The following is a 17,088-nucleotide window of genomic DNA, read 5'->3' as shown; positions in this document are numbered from 1 at the left end:
GCTCAGGTTATGGAAAAGAGGCTAAAACAGCATTACTTTCTCTGGATGCCCAAAATGCGTTTGATCAGATTGAATGGCCTTATATATTTGAGACTCTAAAACAATTTGGTTTTGGGGAATATTTTAGGGATTGGATTAAAAATGATTTATCTGTGTCCGGTGTCCTGCATTCTCACTAACACAGATAAATCCTCCCCAGTTACAACGTGGAGTGAGACAGGGGATCCCCTCTCACCGCTTCTTTTGATATAGCTCTGGAGCCTTGCCATTAACATAAGAAACCACCCAGGTATACAGGAGTTAAATTTGGGAATGTTGAAAGTCTTGTTAATATGTATGCAGATGATTTACTGATCTGCCTTTCCGAACCAGAAATTTCATTCCCTAATCTTTTAAATTGCATTAAACACTTTGGGAAATTATCAGGATATATGATCAATTGGGACAAATCTGAATATATGCCAATAACAGATAATCTATGCCCAAAGTTTCTCAGCTCACTCCCATTCAAATTAGTGACTACATCTTTTACCTACCTTGGCCTTAAGATCTCTAAAAATCCCAAACTCCTCTATAAATTGAATTTCTTGGAAATGCTGGACAAGCTCAAAGACGATATTAGAAAATGGAAACTGCTTCCTCTGTCTTTGATTGGTCGAATAAATGCAGTTAGAATGGTGTCTTTGCCACAATTTTTATATCTTTTTCAAAACCTTCCTATTTATTTGCCATTTAAATTTTTTAAGCAGCTTGATTCATTGATTCTTTCATTCATTTGGGCAGGAAAACCCCCTCGGATATCCAAGGCTCATCTTCAAAAAATACTTCCAGTGGGGGTTAGGTCTCCTGTGTTTGAACATTATTACTGGGCAGCAAATTCAAGAGCTGTATTGCACTGGCAGTGGGGTTCGCCTACTGATTATTGTTATGCTAAGCTTCCGATCTGGTTCCAGGTAGAGGCAGCAACAGTATCTGAAGCCTCATTACCGGTCTTATTGTTTTCTAACATGGGTTCTTCTAATAATTCGATCAGTCGTAATTTTGTTGTCAAACACTCCTTAAAGATATTAAGTCAAATTAGGAAATCTCTTAAACTACCTGACTTTTCAGTTAGAATGCCAATAATACATAACTACTTGTTTAAACCAGGTAAAATGGATAGGGTGTTTTTAGAATGGGGGGAAAGGGACTGAAATGCATTGAGGACTTACATATAGATGACAAATTTGTGTCTTTCGTTTAACTTCAACAAAAGTTTCAGTTACCTCAATCACATTTTTTTCGTTATCTTCAAATAAGGAATTTTGTTCAACGAAACTTTTCAGACTTTCCACTGAAGCCACTAAGTCATACTTACTTGGATATAATTCGGAAAGCAGATTTTAAACATCTGATATCTCAGTTTGTCAAGTGCTTTACAATCCCAGTTGATTCTGATCGAATTAAGAATACATGGGCTGAAGACCTTGGTGTCCCTCTGTCTGAGGACCAGTGGTCAAACTGTTTGTCCAATATTCAGAAAGGCTCAAGAAATGCCAGATATAAATTAATCCAGTTTAAAGTCATTCACAGATTACATTTTTCTAAACTTAAACTTAACCGGATCTATAATTCTGTATCCCCCTTATGTGATAGATGTAATATCGGTGAAGGTTCCCTGGCACATCTATTTTTGCATTTCCCTGTCTTGAAAGCTTTTTTGAGCCATATTTTTACGTGGTTTTCAAACCAATTTAGGAAAAAAAGTACCACTTGATGGTACACTGACTATACTTGGATCATTTGCATCAATCAAATCTTTTTCCTTTTCACAAAAACAGATAATTACAATGGGTATGCTAGCTGCAAAGAAACTTATTCTTTTACAGTAGCGGTCTTCTTCGGCCCCGTGTTTTAAAAGGTGGCTTAATGAGATGGTGTCTGGGGCCAGGGTGGAACAGATAAGATTTGATAGAAAGGGGAAACTGGCGAGTTTTTGTATGACTTGGCAGCCATTTCTAGAATTCTTAAAAATTAACTGATCATAATTAGTGCCTCACACTCCGCGTGAATTTTCTTATGTTATTTTACTCCTTATTTAGTTAATATTGTTATAATTTTTTCTTCCTTCTCCTTCTTTTTTTTTCATGCTTATAAGTTCACAAACGCTAAATGTAGTAATTGTCCTCAGTTGAATCTGTATAAGCATGTTGTGTTTAATTTAAAAGCAAAAAATAAAATAATAACAAAGAAACTGTTGGACATTATGGACAATGCTGGGCATCATCTGCACACGGTCATAAACAACCAGAGGAGTCTGTTCAGTGACAGGTTGCTTCTCCCAAAGTCAAGGACCAACAGACTTAAAAACTCCTTTGTCCCACGCGCCATTAAACTGTTTAACTCCTCGCTGGAGGGGAGAGGGAGGAGAAACAGGGGGACAAAGGAGGGCGGGAACAACTAATCTGCAGTGCCCTTTTCACTGTGCCATATTTTTTCATATTCAGCAGTGCAATAGACTCAAAATAGTTGAAATGTGCAATTCCCTGGTCATTCCTATTATCCTATTTATCACGATTATATACTCTGTATTTATATATGCCTCTGTGTTTATATATATGTGTATATGTGTATATATGGTATATTTCTGTTTCTGCTTACATTCTTTTGCAACTTCTGTCGGTGCTGTGCTACTGGAAACAGAATTTCCCAGAGGAATCCACCCGAGGGATTAATAAAGTTTTATCTAATCTAATCTAATCTAATCTAGTCTCTAAATCAATAAAACAAGGATTTTAAATAGAGAAATGTCAGACCTCTGAAAAGTATAATCATACATATGTACTCAGTACTTGGTTTGGGTCCCCTTTGCATGAATTACTGCCTCAGTGCGGCATGGTATGGATGCTATCAGCCTGTGGCACGGCTGAGGTGTTATGGAAGACCAGGATGCATCAATAGCAGCCTTCAGCTCTTCTGCATTGTTCCGTCTCATGTCTCATCTTTCTCTTGGCAATGCTCCATAAATTCTCTATGGGGTTCAGGTCAGGCAAGTTTGTTGGCCAGTTGAGCACACTAATCCCTGTATGATATTGCTGTATAATTACCTATATGATGACTTAGACTAATAACGCATGTTAGATAACAAAAGTTCTACATGAATTCAGCTAACACAATTATGTATTGCATATTTTCTTTGGATTTTCTAAAATAACTTTACAAATAAATGCAAATCTCATATTGTTACAGCTTTGAAATACAGAACTTTAAAACTTTCCCTCATGAAAGGTAATAAATCAGTCATCAAGACATCTTTTATATGCAGTAAATGACTGTCAAGATAATTCTGACTATAAAGTCAATGTATTAATGTGAATTTCCTTTGTCAAAACATGCTGCTGACAAAAGTTGAAAACATGACAACTCACTATAGTAAAACTATGTGAAACCCCCCAAAATTGCAATGTGGCAAGTGACAAAGGAGCATTTTGGCACAGTATGTCACAATGATAACATACATCTTTAATCAAACACAGATAGGCTTATTCAGGACATCATATGGGTATTCTGCAATTTGGTACATCTTTATGTTTATATATCGACTGGCATGTAGCCCACTTGTAATATCACAGCAGGGCTGCTGTACATTGAATAACCAGCAGATGTCAGTACTTCCAAATGAGCTGTTGAATGGGTCTTCATGTGATCTGGCTTTTGGCAAAGCAAAAAGGCAGATAACACGGCAAAAAAGGCAAACTACCATGAGAATTGGACATATTCTTGGAAATGCTAACTAAGGAAATACACAGGAAACCACCAAACAGACAGGACAGACACCTATAGAGAGGTTGCAAAAAAGAAAGAAGGAAACTAAGGACTTAAATAATCATTAGTTATTAGTTAGTTATTAGTTATTAGGAGATAGAACACACCAGGCAACACAGGTGAATTAGATCACAATAACAAGACTAGGGCAACAGAATTGAAACACAATGCACACAGGACAATAGACTACCAAAAGGAGACAGGACACAAACAGAGATAGACCCAGATTCCAGACACATAAACACAGAGGGAAGGAGTAAACACAGACATGTGAATAACAGGAAGACCAGACAACCATAGAGACAGGGCACAGAGTAGATACGGAGACATGACCAGGGCCAATGATGAAGATAACTAAGGCTACGTTCACACTGCAGGTCTTAATGCTCAATTCCGATTTTTTGATCAAATCCGATTTTTTTGTCTGCTTGTTCACACTACACATAAAATGCGACATCAAACGCGCTCTAGTGTGAACGCTCAAAGCGGCCCGCATGCGCAAAAGAAGATGTCACACACAACGCGCTCTGTTTAGACCCAGAGCAAACAATATTGTTTGACTGATTGCCCTTAATATAAAGACTTCGGACTTTATGTTTCCAGATTTTTGCTTTAAGTTATTTTGTTATTTACATAATAATGTAGATAACCTAATAATGATCCTTTTTGCTGTTTTAGAGGAGCGGTGCTTCAAAGGATAGTTGCAGATTTCTGTCAGAATCTGCAGAAAATACAGTAAAAATAAAATGTTCACATTTCTCCAGCATTGTCTTCCCAACAGTTTCACCGGATGGTAAGAAATCGTTCGCGATGTCCTATCGGGAGCTTCTCCGGCGCTGATAATTGGCGTCTGTCTTGTGTCAGTGACGTAAAAGACGGATTTAATGCGACTTGACCGTTCACACAGCAGTCGCTTTCTAAAACATCGGATACGTATCGGATTCAGTACCACATACGAAAGTGACCCAGATCGGTTTGAAAATATCGGATTTGTGCCGTTCACACTGTCATACCATGATCGGATATGGGTCGCATAGGGGCGAAAAAATCGGATTTGATGCGCTTTCGCCTGCAGTGTGAACGTAGCCTAAATATTGCAAACTAAGGAGAGATCTGGGGCCCGTTCTTCGTACCTCGCTAAGTAAGTTAGCCGGATTTGAATGTTGACGATTTCGCGTGATCTTGGATCGTTCGGTTCTCCGAAGCTCATCTGGGACTTGCTGTCATAGCAACAGATCCGTAAGCGTAAACCTGCTCGGGAGCAGGTTTACTTTATGTAAACAGGATTAGATCGCGGCCACTCAGGTATGTCCGCTGCAGTTATATGAAAGTAAGAGCGATATTTCTCCACTGTTTTGCCATAAATAAATATTATCAATGTAACTAAAGATAATGCAGCATTTGATTCTTTTATTGATTTCATACAGATACATACAGGTCATTTCCGAAAAAAAGGGAAATGTACTATTAATCATTCTATTACATGTAGTAGATCATGTCAGATGTAATTCATATTTTAGAGTAGTAATAGTAAATTACTTCGTGCAATCAAGATGAGAGACCACGGCTATAAAAGCGAAGGTGGATTTGGGAAGTCTGTCGCAGCCATGTCCTGTCCGTTTGTACGCGAGCAAGGAAGGTGCAAGATTGATAAGGAGAGTTTACAGAATTTAGCGTATATTGCGGGATAGACAGGATCCTTTAGCTCAGCGCGACAGTGTGCTCATAGAGAGATATCGATTCTCCCGTGAGGGTATTATTTACTTAACAAACTCTCTGTCTCTCTCTCTCTCGATATATATATATATATATATATATATATATATATATATATATATATATATATATATATATATATATATATATATTTCCCAACTTACTGTGCATGCTTCAGTCACCCCTTGCATGGGAACAGGTAAAAGTGATGGAGTGTTATGTCAAACTACATACAAAAAACCCCACAATGTCAATAAATGTCACTGTACAAAAAGGGCTGTGATGAGGGGGTGCAGGACCACCACCTGTCTTTATTTGCTCTGCCCTTTTCTTGGTTGCTGTTATAAACAAACAAACAGATTATTTCAGGGTCTCTTTTCAAGAGAGTAAAAGCAATATAAGTGATAAATATTACCATTCTGTGGAATATTCTTATATTTCACTTTTACTTTTTCCCATGTTCTAGTGGGTCCTGTTGTGGCTCTAATGTGGAAGAGGATATGATGTAATATAATATAATGTGGTATAATATAATATCACATGATATAATGTAATATCATGGATCACTTACGAGTTTAATTTGTGTTAAGGTTCAAAAATATAGGGAAGGAAACACAGGAGGAATGCAAGTAACCACACTGGTCCAAAGGGTAAAGACGATGATTTTAATGAAATGACACGCGTGGGAGAATGAGCGGACTCCGTAAGCAGACAGCCCCACAATCTCATCCTCCTAACATCAAAATACAGTTTTATATGCATCAGAGTATATTTAGTGACGCCCCCTCATTGCGTCATCACATACATCAGCTTCAAAACCACAAATGTTCTATTTGACAACTCAAGGCACAATTAAAAGTACACTGGCTTCCATCTTCTCCCCGGTGGTTTCCCGTAAGCCAGCTCAGCTCTCGCATCGTGCATCTACTGCTTCATCAGTCAACCTTCACCTACACCCTAACAGTGTGTGTGTGTGTATGTGTGTCTGTGCGTACACGTGCGAGGGCGCGTGCCTGCTGTGTACTGCGTACGTGTCATGACCTCTCACTATTTGTCTGTCTGTGCGTGCAGAGTTTGCATCTGCTTTTCTGAACCTTAGTTGACCTTAAACTGAACTTTCCCCTATCAGTGATTCCTCTAACTAAGTGTGCGTGTGGTTACGTGTCTGTCCGAACCAAGACTATATATGTGTACTCTACTGAATTAATGTTTTGATCAAAAGCCTCTACTAAAAGCTTAAATCAAAGATAAATGCATACTAACTCTTTGGCTCTTTCTGCTTTCGGTTTCGCTTCTGCAAAACATGCTCTGCAGACGCGTTTCGTTTCCTGTCTCATTTTAGCACAGAGAGTATTTTCCTGTCTCTGCCCTCTACACAGAGATCATAAAAGCATTAATAACATTTAAATTATAGATTCAACTCAACCATTTAAAATGGTTCTTCTTTGGACCTGTAATAAAGGCTAATATAATACCAATATGTTTGAACATCTGAATGCATCTAGGAAAGCAACATCACTATTAACACTGAAATGTTAATGATGATTATAAAAATAGCAGCAACTAATAGCAGGACAATATTTCTATTCCTGACACTCCCTCTCTTGGTGACCCTTAAAAAGGGTCACCATACACTTATAACATTACTCTGACCCTCTCTAGAAATGCCAGCTCCCCCTAAGAACACTCCATGGATAAAGTCAGGTTCGTCCTTGGTCCCTCTCTCGTGGAAATCTCCTCCTGTAAAGGATAGAAAACACTTTCTCCCTACTTTATTCAAACCTGATTCCAGCTAATATTACTCAAAACATGAACCTAATTTTGTATTTGGTTTTTTGACTTTTATTCCTATATAATCTTAAACATCACTCATCTCAATCTACAGCTTTCTAACAGTCTTACAGCACTGCTGACATACGTTTCCTGTTTTTCCTTATCTGATCATCAACATCCTGTGCACAAAACTGTCCCTGCTGCTGCAAGTGCCTCTCATCTAAAGTCACCTATCACAAGCAAAATCATCATAAAATCATTATAAGGGCTTATTCTACTAAAAGGATCAAAGAAAAACAATCACTTTAATCACTCAGTGTAAGCACATAGTTAATTGCTCCTAGATAAACTTCATCATAGCTAAAAGCTGAACTCTAACTGTATTTTGAACTCCCATTTCCTGGGTGATAACCTGTTTGAATATATCATTTTATTTCATTTTGCTGCTTTTAATGTAATGGTACATTCTAATTATATTTTATCAGTCATTATATTTTATCAGTTTTAACCAAAATACATAAGCTTTTCCCCCCTTGGACCTGGTTTAAAGCAAAAACTTGATCCCTTCAACAAGTATTTGTTATCCTGCAACTGCATTTTATATAAGAGGACTAATTTAGAACTGCATGTGTTATCTCCATATTTTACATGTTACCCAATTTAGTTACAAACGAAACTCCTATTCAGTTAAATGCTAAATGGGTTTCAGGCCTTTTGCCTGGAATCAATACTGTCAGGTCTTAATGAACTCTATATGTCTGTAAGCGTGTGCAATCCTTCAATAACTCAGGTCATTCTCACAGTAGATTGGCTAATCATAACGTTAACCAAAAGTTTATGACCCTCAAGAGACGACTCTCTGAGCCACAACTCCGTCAAAGGCACAAAAATGCAATGTGTATGAAAAATCATTTCTACATATATAATCTCCAATATTATTCATTCGAGTCCGTACCACTCTTAACATCCTCATAAAAAGCTCTCCTCTACCCTACATTATAACAACATTCTAGCATTATGTCACTGTTACAACTTATCCTAAAAATCAAAAAGAAATCCCACATTTTCTACTCATAAAATGTTCACTATTTTCCCCCAAAGCATATCCTTTATTCCCACAATTTCCCCTTTAAGTTTGGTGTACAACTTCTTATTAACACCAGCAATTTATCTTCTAAACCTAATTCAGTTCACTTTAATCCTTTCTTTTAACAAGTCCTCAGTTTTACTATATCTAGATTATCAAACAACCCCAATCATTATAAAATCCTAGTAAAACCCCTTTCAAATTAAACAAATTAAATCTTAAATCCCTCTCTTTTTTTTGACACATCTCATGTGGCAAAAAACTCAACATGCTTCACCCAAGCTTAACAAATCAAAAGGAAAAAAGGTTAGTCATTTCATTTCTCAGAACAGCTCAGCAATTCTCCTCTCCGGTGTTTTGCTCCAGCCCTGAAAACCTGTGTTTAAAGAACAAAATCAATTTAATCATCATGTCAAATCTCCTCAAAATCGTTGCTCCATGGAAAGTCTGGATCCTTGGAACTTCCTGGAAACAAAACCTGTGCCTTACATTTCATACTCAACTCTCCCTTTATGATCTAGTCTGTGTCATGACAAAAATAACCTTAAACAAAACAGTTATTAATCCTGAGTTACCTCAGTTAATGGTAACTTGAATCTCATCAAACAATGTTTCCCCTTTTAGCATTTAGCATTCTATAGTGTAATAACATAATCCAACCCCAGTAAATAATTTTCTCAAAACAAACATCAATATCCCAAAATCAGCATCCCCAGATTTAAGTCTCCCACTTGTCCTGTTTGTCAACCTTTTATTTATTTCCCCCCTTGGTCCAACCACTCGCATTCACTCCCATGCATTCACACATGATATTTTTTTTTTTTTTTTTTTTTTTGCTGATCTGCAGCCTTCTGCGCACGTCATCAGATGCTCCACATCAGCAAAATGAGCTCAATCATTCGTTTTATTTCGTTTTCCTGTTTAGGAAAATAGTTCTCTATACTTTTGACTGGATTGAATCGATACAATCCATTTTTAGACAGAGACTTGCCGCCAATCAGTCTCTGATTGTAATCAATTATAATTCTGTAAAGCCCACCTGATTTTCGTACTTGGTAATTTTGTCAGCGCCCGTCGGTTCACTCTCTTCCAGGCCTGCTTAGAACAAAATGAAAAGAGAGCTGATTATTAGCTCATCAAAGTACAAAACAAAATCACCTGACAGGTTTTTTCCTGAGTGCACTACTACAAAAAAATTTTTGGGGCCCCTCTCAGACATATCCATGTCTAATCAAACACCCTCTCTGGAAATAAAACAACAGCCTCAAAAATCTGAAACAATCTTAAATTTCACCCGTTCAACACACGAAAACCTCGTCAAAAGATCAAAGACTGTTTGCACCATGTCACCCTTCCTCACTTTACCATGTGTTCATTCAGCACAAGATAAAACCAACTTCAACCACATATCATCCTTAAATTATAAATTTCCTGTCCAAATCTGCCCCTCTGAACAGACCTGACCACCGTAATCAAATATCCTGATACTTTACCATTATATATTTCTCCCAATACTCTTCAACAGCCCCGATCTCTCTTGAACTGAAAGCCTCCGACACACACGCACACAGGAAGTGTCTTTGTCACTCACTCACTCCAGCTAATTTGCATAAACCCACAGCTCAACAGCCAACTTAACAAGAGGAATACATGTTTAAACCTTATCACATTATTGAATCATTTTCATTTTCTTTCTATACTAATCACTTACTTTGATAACTCAGTGCAAGAGCACTCCTAAGTAATCACTTCTCTTTTGTTTTGTTTTGTTTTTTTCCATAACTCACTCCCTTGTCATACAGCTTCGTTTGAGTTATTCCACAACAACTCTATTTTATCCAAGTGTGTTTTAAGTGTATTTTCTTCAACATTCACACCATTTTAACCCTCATGAAATCAGCAGGCTGATTTAATTACATACGTTTGTGTTCTTAGCCAAGTTTTAAATCATTATCTGTTCATTAATCTTCATGAGCTTATCTCTGTAAGGTTAGTGCATTTTCTGTTTGTATGTGTGGTTTTTATAAATGTTTCTTTACGATCTTTGTGATCTTGTAAATGTTTCTTTTGCAGTGTTTCAAACTCCTTTGACAGGGTGTATTTTCTCTCTCTGGTTCATCACTGGTCCTTATTAATGACATTTCCCCTTCGTCTGTGCCCAGTGGCCTTACCTGTTAAATCCCGTCTCCTCCAGTGACTCCAAGGTCACTCCGGGACTTAGGTTCGAGCAATCGTGACTGCGCCTTGCCTTAGGTTGTCCCAGGGTTTCGAGGTGGGATCTTACCCGTCATGGGCTGTCCAGCCTTCCATGCCCGCCTACTACAGGGGCCAACTGGGCAAGAGTGTTATCAGATCTAGGGGACACACTGGTTCTGGAAATTAAAGGAGTGTAAACTGCTTTCTTTCTTAAACTTTCAACAATAATTTCACATGTAACAGTTTGTGTACGTCGTTTTCAATTCATTAATGTAATTGTTAGTTCCTGTATTTATTTCTCTCAGTCTGTCTCTTTTCTAAAACCTGTAATTAATATAATTTTATTACTTTATTACTTTTTCTTAAAACATGCATTCGCTTCATCTTCTTAGAATTTAACTCTGTCTATTTCTCTGGGTGCTCCCCTGACATCATCAGTCACACACACCTTCCTCTTACACACACTTTTAAATATTCTAACCTCTTTCAGACGCCATGACTCGTCTCACACACACTGCCTTCTCTCTCTCAAACTTCCATTTTCCACTCACTCAGACAAATCATGCAGAGTCACTCAAATCAAATACTGACAGCCTTCACACAGTTAAAATCACACAAAATACGCTTTCATACGAGTATTTTGGACATGCCTTCCATGATCAGAAAGAGCAAGTCAAAAGAAAAAGAAAAGAAAAACTGAAACCTCTCATCGTCTCGCAGCTTCTCCCCACACACACATAACTGGAAAATAAACCACACCAACATTTATGGCTCACGAAATATACATCTATCAAAATTCAGTCATTTACTATGCATCCACACTAATATTTCAAACTGTATTTACACTCTCATAATAAGCAAAACCAACCTCTTATATACAGGCATTTAGCAAAGCGCTCAGTCCTCTCGAGAACTGAAACCACCCTCTCTGCGCGTCACTGCTGCTCATTTGCATTTACACACACAATCAGTGCACATCCGGCTGTGCATGACTGACACAGAGACTGATCTTACTCATAGATCTCATATTTTATATTACAGACGTCTTATTAATTACAACTGCACAGATTTTTAGGCCTTTTCAACTCCTATGTAATTTCGATAATAGAACATAACGGCTCCAACCGATCAGTCCCAGACTTTTTGTGCTCAATTCACCAGGGCGGTCCCAGACTGTCCTGTCCAGATTTCTAAACCTAACATAATTTGCCAGCATACCCAATAAGCGCAAGAATAGGGGACTTGAACCCCTAGCAATTTCGGAGTTTCCCAACCTCTCCCCCGCTGTCGACGGTACTATCCCTACTGTCCTAGTAGGTCTAAGATCAGCGTCCTGTCTTAGCATAGCGTTACCAAGGAGAAAATGCGCTTCTTAACAGACGCCGCTGTCGTCCTAGAAAAATTTACAATAATTTGAAACAACAATCTACACCCGGAGCCGGATAAGATTGAGGCAGATCTCCCGTTGTGGACATAGGGGACTTGAACCCACAAAAATGACCATCACATCGTGAGACAAAATGACCAACGGGACTTGAACCCACAAAATGACCAAATTCCTATCCTTCTAAAGTTCACTTCGCAGTCCAACTGCTTTAATTCTCTTTTCATTCCTTTATTCTCATTACTCAGTACTGTCACTTATACTTCCTTATCATTATCATTACTTCAACCTTCAACTTTTCACCAAAATCAAAGCAGACATCTACCAGTAGTTTCAGTGAGTAGACTTTCAATTTACACAGCCCAATTTGACACACTTTGGTTCATAAGATCAACAGGTGGTGCCTACCTTTTTGTTATATGCCGACTTGTCACTCACTTTGACCACTGACCAATGCCTGAGCGCCTGACGCCTCGGACCTTTCTAAGTCCTGTCTCACTTCCCCTCGGACGAAGCCCCCAAATGTTAAGGTTCAAAAATATAGGGAAGGAAACACAGGAGGAATGCAAGTAACCACACTGGTCCAAAGGGTAAAGACGATGATTTTAATGAAATGACACGCGCGTGGGAGAATGAGCGGACTCCGTAAGCAGACAGCCCCACAATCTCATCCTCCTAACATCAAAATACAGTTTTATATGCATCAGAGTATATTTAGTGACGCCCCCTCATTGCGTCATCACATACATCAGCTTCAAAACCACAAATGTTCTATTTGACAACTCAAGGCACAATTAAAAGTACACTGGCTTCCATCTTCTCCCGGTGGTTTCCGTAAGCCAGCTCAGCTCTCGCATCGTGCATCTACTGCTTCATCAGTCAACCTTCACCTACACCCCTAACAGTGTGTGTGTGTGTATGTGTGTCTGTGCGTACGTGCGGTAGCGTGCCTGCTGTGTACTGCGTGCGTGTCATGACCTCTCACTATTTGTCTGTCTGTGCGTGCAGAGTTTGCATCTGCTTTTCTGAACCTTAGTTGACCTTAAACTGAACTTTCCCCTATCAGTGATTCCTCTAACTAAGTGTGCGTGTGGTTACGTGTCTGTCCGAACCAAGACTATATATGTGTACTCTACTGAATTAATGTTTTGATCAAAAGCCTCTACTAAAAGCTTAAATCAAAGATAAATGCATACTAACTCTTTGGCTCTTTCTGCTTTCGGTTTTCGCTTCTGCAAAACATGCTCTGCAGAGCGCGTTTAGTTTCCTGTCTCATTTTAGCACAGAGAGTATTTTCCTGTCTCTGCCCTCTACACAGAGATCATAAAAGCATTAATAACATTTAAATTATAGATTCAACTCAACCATTTAAAATGGTTCTTCTTTGGACCTGTAATAAAGGCTAATATAATACCAATATGTTTGAACATCTGAATGCATCTAGGAAAGCAACATCACTATTAACACTGAAATGTTAATGATGATTATAAAAATAGCAGCAACTAATAGCAGGACAATATTTCTATTCCTGACATTTGTCAGCGACATTCTGCCAGCCCTCTCTCCTTGCTTTTGCAGCCTTTGCAGTGTTCCCCTGCGTTTTGATTAAACTCTGAAACTCCTGATATCCCTCAATAAAGAGTTCTTGCTCTGCTGCCGTCAAATACTGAGCGCGCTCCTTCGACATCTTCGCCGACCAATCACAGGGTTGCCGATCAATGTTTCTACTATCTATGCGTAGCCCCTTTTAAGCCACCCAGTGATCTCAGATTACTTCATCCAGCTATACTAATCGTCAACAACAGGTGTGTTCGGAGAACCGGATTAGCGAGCTCAAAGTTAGCGCGATGATTTGATCTTGGATGTAGTAAGCGAGGTACGAAGAACGGACCCAAGGACAGACTGGACACAAAAAGAAGAACCAACATATAACAAGAAATCAAGAGCTATAACTATCAAACTCAGAGGCACTCAAACATAACATACTCAGGAACGAGAACATAAATAATTTCTGAATTTCAAGACAATTTATGATAAGTCCATAAAAAATTCAAAATACTGAGTCAAAGGCAGCAGCTGAGTATAAACATTGAATTACAATCAATTACAAAGGAGGGACAATGGCAGCAAATAAACTGAGGGGAATACGATATGACCAGAGATTACAGAATAAATCAGGAATTGAAGTTAACCTTTACCTGGATTACTTAAGGACTTTATAAAGTCACAGAATCAACAATTTCCAAGAAGTTTGGTTTCTTACTTGCTGTTTGAGTGTGAATTAGAGAGTGGCTAGTAAAGATTAAAAAAAAAAAGACAGAATGCAAAAAGTCATAGTTTGCTCCTAATAATCATTAATAAATAGAACGCATCAAAAAAACAGGCACAGATTTTTACAGTCTTAGTTTCTGTTCTGGCAGGGGCTGTCTCTGGTGATGTCCACATGGATGGCAGGAACAGCATCTGGCACATGTTGGTGAAACATCACAGTACACTGGTGCAACCTTGTCAGCTATTTGACACGCTGGATGGGAAAAGCTGTTACGGTGTGTTCACACTGAACGCGATAGACGCGACCAGAGTGTCAGGTTTCATATCCAAGTAGTGCGACTGACGCGTTTGACACGCGCGTCAGTTTGTGTGGTGCATTTTGTGCATTCGCACGTATCGTTGTCTACCGCTCGAGTTGGAAAAATCTGAACTCCAGCGTCAATTCGCGCCGCAACAACCAATCAGGAGCCTAGTGATGTGGATCTGACCTAGTTCAAAGGGGCAGGTCCAGCCAAAGCCCTTCATTCTTCATTCAATATGGAGGAAAGGCTAATAAACGCGGTTGCAAACCACGCGGAGCTGTATGACACCAGGTCCTTTCTGTACCGAGACAGGAATAAAAAGGACCTAGCTTGGAGGAAGATATGCAAAGAGCTCGGGCAACCTGGTAAGTTCATTCATTTCTCTTTTGAATTTTTTGACTGACTCGGGAAAGCCGCGCTAAAGCTAGCAAGCCCGCCTACTGCTATGCATGTTGTCATATAGGAATATATGTTATTGTTAATTTATAAACAGTATACAGTGGTCCCGCTGTTCATCCGTCACTGCCTCGCTTTTTCGCAGAATTTTTTATTGCACAGTACAACTTTCAACAATGTGCACTGCATTCTGCAGCCTGATTGACAAATTTCCTCCGTGTCGTGTCTCCTGCTCTTGCCAAATTTATCATGTTTGGTTTTGATAACCATCACGTCCAATAGAAAAAACAGCACAAAACACCCATAACTATGACCCTCGTTCGGAAATACACACCTGCACCGAGGGAAAAAGGCACACAAAAGTGGCGCGCAGACGAAGAAAAAACACGGCATATTAATACTTTTACGTTTTAAAATCTACAAGGTTTGCACTTTGAGAATCAACTTGTGAGAACTTTGAGTAATGCTCATGTGTGTGACACAAAGTGTATAAAGTGCGTGGTGAGGGGCTAGTTATTCTGATAACCCCTGCTGCAATAAATGAGGGACCACTGTATATACTTTCCCTATGACTATTGTTTTCAACCTGTTAACATTCAATATGGTCTTGACAGAGCCAACTGATTCTGCAGCAGAGCCATCCCCTGTTGCTTCTTCTGGCTCCCCAGTCCCTGGTCCCTCAGCTCCCTCTGCTGCACCCACAGGTATGTAATTGTAGCAACAGATGTACAGCAAGCACTGATAGCTTTTTACTCGCTTGAAATCCCTTGCGATTACCTTTACTAAATATCTACAACCAATCTGATTATATCCTGTTTTTCTCAATGTTGAAAATGAAAATCTAGTTGCAGCCTTCTCATTTCTTTGCGTTGTTTTGTGCTGTGTTTTACAGGCCCACAGAGGAGGACAGCTCCGAGGTGGACGAGGGACAGGTCTCAGGATGGTCCATCGGCAGTGGAGCTGGCCATCCTGGAGTCTCTGAAGAGGCCACGCTAGTCTCCAACGGAGCATCTCCTCCTCAGCCTTGTTCCTGCTCTGGAGAGCATGCCGCCTCAGACGAGAGAATTTGTCAAATTTCAAATTTATAAATTAGTTTTTGAAAACAGCACAGCTGTGTTAACTTTGGAAACATTGGACCCTAGAAATCAGTAGTTTTCTGATGAGGCAGCAGGCTCTCCAGGGCAGAAACAATGTTCTTATTTTTCTCCTCCTTCTCCCTGAGGCTCTTCCACTTTAAGCTGGGTCCTTTTTATTCGTGTCTCTCTGTAAATAGTTATATTTTATATATTTATGTTTAATGTTATTCTGTTTGAGAATTTTAATATTATTTGAAATAATTTTTTGTAATGACTAATGTCTCAGTTCCACTACACAGCAAATATTGGCACACAACTTGACATATGTAGAATTTATTTCATTTGATTTGATTTGATTCAAATATCTCAGTGAATACAGAATAAAGATTACCACAAAGCAAGAAAGCACGAGACAAGGCTAATGAAAAGGTATTGGCTGAAGCATATGCTTATTACGCCAACCCTTTTAACAAAAGATCTTTTAGCATGCAGCTCCTGTACACAGGGCTCGAAGCAAAGAATAAAACAAAGCATTTCATATTATACTAATGACAAAATATACTAATATATAGGAACATAGTGAAGACCAATTATTTAAGAGAATAAAGAGAGGTTATTTTCTTTTGGAGGCAAGCTCCATTTATTAAGAAAATTTTTAAAAAGGCAGGAACGCTCTTTAGAGGTTTGTGGGTGGCTCAGAGCCATTGTGGGGAAGTTGCTGGGACTTCAAATGGGCTAGTCTTTTGGCTGCCAAGATGCTGCTCCCTCCGCCGAGAAGTGGGCCATGAACTTCTTCACCAGGACAGCCTCTCTGGAGGAGTTGTTGGCTGCTACACGACCCAGGCCTTTTTTGAAAATTAACCTGTGATAAGACATAGCATATCAAGATAGAATTGTTATTATCATATAACTAAAGATGAACCAAACTGTTCACAATTTTATCTAGCTCTCAGTTTTAAAAAAGGCTGGTGACCCCTGTTAGAGAGTCTGACAGCTGCAGGGATTATATACAAATATTCAACTGGTTCTATACCAGAATTAAACCAGGTCTTAAAAAAAAAGAAAAAAAAAAAAAGGACTTTA

General features: G+C 38.9%; 2 protein-coding genes across 5 annotated transcripts in view; both read right to left on the bottom strand.

Moving 5' to 3' along the window:
• Positions 1–17,088, bottom strand: part of LOC120442609 (sialic acid-binding Ig-like lectin 12) — a 119,456-nt gene that overhangs the window by 72,228 nt on the left and 30,140 nt on the right. The window lies entirely within an intron of this gene.
• LOC116330676 (myelin-associated glycoprotein-like) overlaps positions 16,323–17,088 on the bottom strand; it is a 44,611-nt gene continuing 43,845 nt past the window's right edge. For 2 of the 4 annotated variants that reach the window (XM_039619411.1, XM_039619412.1), the window contains exon 9: positions 16,323–16,867. In XM_039619411.1, the coding sequence (XP_039475345.1) occupies positions 16,741–16,867 (127 nt within the window). In that variant the 3' untranslated portion in view covers positions 16,323–16,740. The remainder of the gene's footprint in view (positions 16,868–17,088) is intronic. The other 2 variants (XM_039619414.1, XM_039619416.1) reach the window with 2 other exon arrangements.

The sequence above is a fragment of the Oreochromis aureus genome, linkage group 11, assembly GCF_013358895.1.
Source record: "Oreochromis aureus strain Israel breed Guangdong linkage group 11, ZZ_aureus, whole genome shotgun sequence".
Classification (NCBI taxonomy): domain Eukaryota; kingdom Metazoa; phylum Chordata; class Actinopteri; order Cichliformes; family Cichlidae; genus Oreochromis; species Oreochromis aureus.
Note: the sequence above shows the minus strand (reverse complement) of the source record. Positions and strands in the feature narration are given on the sequence as shown.